The sequence below is a fragment of the Cricetulus griseus genome, chromosome 6 (assembly GCF_003668045.3).
Source record: "Cricetulus griseus strain 17A/GY chromosome 6, alternate assembly CriGri-PICRH-1.0, whole genome shotgun sequence".
NCBI lineage: Eukaryota > Metazoa > Chordata > Mammalia > Rodentia > Cricetidae > Cricetulus > Cricetulus griseus.
Window position 1 is genome coordinate 88,430,710 of NC_048599.1, and position 7,161 is coordinate 88,437,870.

Genomic DNA, 7,161 nt, shown 5'->3' on the forward strand with positions numbered 1-7,161 from the left:
TTTAAGTTAAAAAAACTCTAGAAAACTATTTGAAGTGATGCCATGCATGGTGGATGAAATGTAGAAAACCAAACAAAATGAAGTGATACTTGCATTAAAAAAATCAATGCAATTTATTCTCAAAAGAATTGGAGATTTCTTTGATAGCTAGATTCTTTACAGCAAATATATTTTAGAAAGATAGTAAAAAGACATATTTTGTATAATGGGATGTCATAACTTCAAATCTACAGATTACCTCAAGCTTTATATAATTTAAAAGCAAAAGTAAGATGAATTTCTAGCATGAAAAATAATTTCAGGGCATTTTCCCAAAACTTACTGACACTGATAAAGATCTTTATAAATACATTGGAAACACTGTCTGAATTTCTTCAACAAAAAGATAAAAATATGTAGTGTTGTGACTGAAAATACATAAGTGATATGGTTCTTACTAAATAAGGAAATATATGATGTAAAATGAATGCAGGATGATTCTGAATGCCTCACTCAAAAAACAGAAGTGCAGCTAAAAGGGTATGTGTGCAAAAATGACAATATGTGTTAGTTTTCACAAGTGTTGAAAAATTTGTTAATCAAACATGTTTGACTTATACTTGTTTGTCCTAGGAAAACTATACATTTCAAGAAACAGAAGGTAAAAAAAAGTTCAGCAGTTTCCCAGACACTTTGATGATTTAGAACTATTTGCTGAATTAATAAAAAGGGATCATGCCCAGGCTAAAATTCTCCAGAGTCTGATTCCCTCTGGTCAGGATCTTAGTTGTAAAGTCCCCTGCATCATGAGTAAGTATGGTTTCTGATTCAGGGTCATTCTTGACTTCTTATGATCTGCAATATGTGCTAGAAAATACTTCTTTTCTTAGCACATTGAGTAGCCTATATTTTGCATAAAACCCCATTGTAATTAAAATCTGAAAAAAAGTTAACATGGTGATGTGATAATGTGGGAAATTATGTTAATTATATTGAATCAAAGAAGCCTGAAATGTAAGCTTATGGTGTTTTCTCAGGAAAATGAGAATCAGTCTATCTCAAGAACCAGCCAATTCCACATTTAGGAATATATGTCCATAGTATGTACACTCATACCACAAGGTCATCTGTTCAACTATCTTTATAGCAGCATTGTTTATAATAATCAGAACCTGGAAGCAACCTAGATGCCTCTTAACCAAAGAATTGATAAAGAAAACATGGTATATTTACAAAATGGAGTACTACTACTCAGTGGAAAAAAAAACCAACAAGATCTTGAAATTCACAGGCAAATGGATGGAACTAGAAACCATCCTGAGTGAGGTAACCCAGACACAGAAAGACAAACATGGTATGTACTCACTTATAAGTGTATACTAGACATAGAGCAAAAGATTACCAGACCACAATCCAAACCCCAGAGAAGCTTGGAAACAAGGAAAACCTTAAGAGAGACATAAACGATTCCCTGGACAGGGGGAAAGGGGCAAGAGTTCCTGAACAAATTGGGAGCAGACGGGGAGAGGGAGGGAGGAGAAAGAGAAAGGTAGAAGGGGGAGGAGAAAATGAGGAATCAGGAAGATTGAGTTGGGGGAAAAATAGAGAAGGAGAGCAAGAGAAGAGATACTTTAATAGTGGGAGCCATTTTGTTTTGAAGAGAAAGTCAGAGATTCACAAGGATATCCTCATCTAAGAATATAAGCAATAGCGGAGAGGCATCCTTAAATGCCTTCCCCTATAATGAGATTGATTACTACCTTAGAAGCCATCCTAGAGCTTTCACCCAGAGGCTAATGGAAGCAGAAGCAGAGATCCAGAGCTAGGCACTGAGCGGAACTCCTGGAATCTAGTTGTAGAGAGGGAGGAGTGATGAGCAAAGGGGTCAAAACCAGGCTGCAGAAACCCACAGAGACAGTTGACGTAAGCAAATGAGAGCTCTGGGACACCAGTCTGATAGCTGGGTAACCAGCATATTACCGAACCAGGTCCCCTGAACGTGGCTGTCATTTTTGGTGCTTGGGCAACCTATGGGACCTCTGGCAGTGGAAACAGGATTTATCCCTAGTTCATGGACTTTGCTAGTCCGTTTCCCATGGAGGTATACTCACTCAGCCTAGATACATGGGGTCAACCAAGGCAACTGTAGATTTGGGGTTATTTAGTTCCAAATGTTGTAAAGAAGGAATAAAGAGGAATATATGTTAACTATCTCCGAGTTTGCCCTACAGAGCCTTCTTGACCATTTGCAACTGAGATGAACAGATACAAGGAGGGCTAGAAAAAGAAAAATGGTACCCCATTGAATAACTCTGTACAATGCAAATAAAGTAAGTAAAGGCCGTGTAAGTTTCTGCATGAGTCAAATATCTTCTTCAGCTTCTGTCTTTTACCTGAAGAGCTAACTGGAGTAACTCTATAGTCTATCTAGGTGCTGTAATGAATGTTTTGTGAACTCAATTCATGCTCAATCAAGCTCAGTGTTACAGAGCTGAAGTCAACACCAGTTCTCCGTTGTACTACCAAATTTTCCAACTTAGTGCATTTTATGTGCAATGAAAATCATGTCTGAAATTATGTCTGATGGCAACTCCGGGCTATTTTGTGTTTCTTATCGTCTATTGTTATAGATTATTCTATTCTTATAGTATATTTCTGTTCTAATAGTCTGCCTAGATGAATTGGTTTTGTTTTGTAGTCATTTACTGAAATATACAGTGTGATTCTATTTTCCTTAAATTTATCATGTAATTTTAGTATATCCATTTTATAAAATGAATTCATAATTACATTTTAAATAATGGTAATATTGATCCCTTACCTGTATACTATGAACAAAGAGATGGCATACAGGGAGCTTTAAAGAACCAGGTGGTTGATGAGAATTTTAATTTGTGTTTTCAGGATCCAGATTTCAAAATCTCCAAAGTGTCCAATTCATGACCTGGAATCTGAAATCCAACTATCAAGTGGTAGCAAGTGTCCAAAACCATCAGTGATGCATGAAACAAAGCTATACCTGTAATATTTGAATAATCTATTAAATGCATTCATGTATGGAAAAAGAAATAATGGTTTAGACAAATGAAAAACTGAAACAGATATGGAAATGCAACAGAAAAAAATGATAAAATCTCCAATGTTAATAGCATAAGATTTAGTTTTTAAAAAATACAATACCCATATACTAAGGTTATTATGCAATGGAAACCAAAGGATATTTTTTTGGTTAGTCAGCAAAATAAACTCTAATTATTTCATTATTTACAGATGTGTTTTTTTTTTAAATAAAAGAGTTGGTGTTTGTTTCTTTCATTGTATTCTCAGTCAAACAAATCTGTGTACAGAATGGGTGTTACTAAGTAGCACAAAACACTTAGTTACTTGTGCTCAGAAATTTGCAGTAAGAGTAAATCAACATGAAATGTAGGAATCCTTAAACAAATGATAGGAAAAATTATTTTATCAACTTTTAATACTGGGTGATCTATTCTAATCATGAGTGGGACTTTTCTATGCAGTCTCAGTCTAAACTAGACAGCACTCATGAGATTAAGGACTCAATAAAGGAAGAAGAGGAATGGGAATGGTGATGTCAAATTCTAAACATGATGTATACAGAATTGCAAAGATCTTTATCCTCTCTAATTCTATCCTTCAAGGCAATTTACCAGTCCTACCCTTGAGGGGACATTAACAGTCACTCTTGCCACATCCCCAATTTCTTTTAACACTCAACCTGACCAGGTGAAGGCTTCTTTGTGAGTAAATGAACTTCTTTTTCCTTATTCAGTGGGTCGTCTCACAATCAGAAGATAAATGCACAGCAGACTATTACTATCAGGTTTCTCAGTCAATGAGTGAGTATATTTGATTCAGAATTTCTGTTTTACACAAAACTGAAACAGAGCTAGAACTTTCAACTGCTCAGTGTGAATATTGAAGGTGTATATAATATATATATAAGGTTTTGTATTGAAGTTCAAGTCATTTAGAAGTATAATGTTGCTTATTGAGATACATGTATAACTGAATAGGTAGAGAGATGAATATAAAAATAAGCAATCACACATTTTCAAATAAGATGATGATAAAAGTTTCATAATTCCAAACTGTACTTCCTTAAGCCATATTTGGATAATATTTACATCCTTATAAGTGACTTTCTGGTAAGATCATTGAGAGTTGTCAGGTATATGACTGAAGAATTTAAATGTAAAATTATAGAAATAGAAAAATCTGTTCACGGACTATAGGATATTCTTTGAAAATCTAACATGAAAACCTCTATACAGAATCATATGAATTTCATCTCAGTGACACTTTGTAGAAATGTAGTACTTTTATCATCTCAAAAATAGTGGAAAAGCAAGAAATGTTATTAAAGAAATACTGCGAAGACCTCTAGAGGCAGAGACAGTTGAAACACATCTGTTACATTTAATTATCTCTAATTTTAAAACAGAGATGTTCTTCATTCTATTTTATCTCTCTTTCCATATCTTTGCCTTTAAGATGAAACTATATATTGTAATTATAAAATATAAAATTTAGAATAATCAGATACATTGCATATATAAATAGATAATTCTTTTAATATTTTATTGAGAATTTCATTTATGATCACTAGTTACATCATTCCCCCTCTTCCTCCCCATTCTCCAATTCCTCCTGTCTCCTACTCTTGGAAATTCATAGTCTATTATTCCTTAATTATCATTATTTCATATACCTGTATAGAGTTTATGAATATAATCTGCTGAGATCACTTAGTATTGTTCAAGCTTATTTAGGCCTGACCTCTTGGGATTGGCTAACCTATCAAGGGGTATATCCCTAGAGAAGACAGATTCTCCCTCTCTCAGTAACCGTTAATTGTCAGTGACTCTTCCCTAGGAGTGTAGCCTTGTGAGAATTCTCCCATCAAACTTGGCGTGTCAAATGTTATATTTTAGACCCGGTTGAGATTTCATGGTTGCAGCTCCTCTGTCACATATAAAAGACTCTTCCTAACAGCAGACATACTGTCCTGGTTCTTGGACTCTTAGACATTCCTATCTCCTCTCCTGTGATGTGCCCTTAACAGCCATTCTCAACCTGTGGGTCATAACCCCTATAGAGGTTCATATCAGATATCCTCCACATCAGTTATAATGATCCACAGCAGTAGCAAAATTGCAGTTGTGAAGTAACAATGAAAATAATTTTATGCTTGGGTCACCACCACATGAGGAACAATATTAAAGTGTCATAGCATTGGGAAGATTGAGAACCACTGAGTTATAGTTATATATGGGGCTGCATTGTAGATGTATTAAATAGGATAAAACACTCCAGCATCAGTTATTTTCTGCATTCTGACCAGTTGCGGCTTTCTATAATCATCTCCATCTCCTGCAGAAAGAAACTTCTTTGATGTGGGTGAGAACTATGCTTTTCTGTGGGAATAAGGGTTAGTATTAGAAAGCAAATAGAAATTATACTGACTCAACTCAGTTAATTAGTAATAGCTTCTCTTCTTTGGTCCATGGCCTTACAGCCATAGGTAGCAGGATAGGTTTACAATGTCAGACTTGATTTCTTTAATATTGGATGAGCCTAAAGTCCAATTTCACAGCTATTTTTTTACCTCTACAATATATTTGTCATTACTGCACCTTTCAGGATATCTTGCTATTTATATGTAAATAATTTATAAAACTTTATCATGATTGGACTTTTACTTACAGAAAAGGGACATAAGTCATTCAGTGTAAAAACACATGACATGTTCAAATAGAAAGTAGGTAGTGACTGAGATAAAGCATGAGTATGTCCAAGAGAAGTCATCGATCCACATTTGATACATGACATCACTGTGGCATCTTGGAAAGCAACTTGCATTCCACAAGACCCACTTATCTGCTGAAGACTGCTGCTCAGGTCAGGATGAACTCAGTCCTTTCCTCCAACAGCAGCCAAAGGTGGAATGAAGGAAATCGAAGGATGGTGTCTTCTTTTATTCTGTTGGCCTTTTCAGAATTTCCACACCTCCAGGTGCCCCTGTTCCTGGGATTCTTGATCATGTACATAGTTACTGTGTTGGAAAACCTTGGTATGATTTTTATCATCAGGATTAATCCAAAGCTCCACACTCCTATGTATTTTTTTCTCAGCCACTTATCCTTTGTTGATTTTTGCTACACATCTGTAATTGCACCTAAGCTGTTGGACCTCTTGCTTGTAGAAGACAAAACAATCTCCTTTGAAGGATGCATGGCACAATACTTTCTTGGGTGTACATTTGTGATTACAGAAATGTTCATGCTAGCAGTTATGGCCTATGACAGGTTTGTGGCTGTTTGTAACCCCCTGCTCTACACTGTTGCGATGTCTCATCAGCTCTGCTCTCTCCTGGTAGTAGTTACTTACATATGGGCTGGAATCTTTTCCTCAACTCTCACATATATTCTTTTGCAGCTGTCTTACTGTGGACCTAATGTCATCAATCACTTCTGCTGTGAGTACTCTGCCCTCCTTTCTGTATCCTGCTCAGACACCTCCTTCAGCCAAATGGCGTGTCTAGTCATTTCTATGTTTAATGAGGCTTGTTGCCTCCTGATCATCATCACCTCCTATGTTTTCATAGTTGTCACTGTCATCAAAATTCCCACTAAAGGTGCCCTCCGAAAAGCATTCTCCACCTGTGCCTCTCACCTCACAGCTATCGGTGTCTGTCATGGAATTGTTCTTCTACTATATTGTGTGCTCAAATCTAAAAGTTCCCTGTTTCTTGTGAAAGTAGCCACAGTTTTCCACAGCATGATCATCCCTATGCTAAATCCCCTCATCTACAGCCTCAGGAACAAAGATGTTAAAGAGACTGTCAAGAAGTTAGTCCACCTAAAATGTATTTTTCATTCAATGTAACCAAACATGTTTTAAATTATTTTAACAAATATACCTTATATATTTCATTGACAACTTGCAGCTATTTCAACCAATATTAGAATGATATTTATTGTCAAACTAGATTGTACCTATAAATTTACATCTACCATAAATAAATCTTAATATTATTTATTAAATAATTACCTATAAGAAGTAGCAAAATGAAATTATCAGTATGTTCATCTCAGAATTTAGTGTAATGTGGAATTTTTTAATATTTTCAAAAAGTACATTTTATAATTACTAACTAAC

At 35.3% G+C, this 7,161-nt stretch overlaps 1 protein-coding gene across 2 annotated transcripts; it reads left to right on the top strand.

Moving 5' to 3' along the window:
• Positions 1–1,001: 1,001 nt before the first annotated feature.
• LOC100760064 (olfactory receptor 5D18) lies at positions 1,002–6,888 on the top strand. Of its 2 annotated transcripts, XM_027421134.1 has the most exons (2): positions 1,002–1,030; positions 5,964–6,888. In XM_027421134.1, the coding sequence occupies exons 1-2, from the start codon at positions 1,002–1,004 to the stop codon at positions 6,886–6,888; spliced, it is 954 nt and encodes a 317-aa protein (XP_027276935.1). The 2 variants fall into 2 exon arrangements, with proteins under 2 accessions (XP_027276935.1, XP_027276934.1); XM_027421133.1 differs by lacking the exon at positions 1,002–1,030 and having other exon boundaries at positions 5,908–6,888.
• Positions 6,889–7,161: the final 273 nt, after the last annotated feature.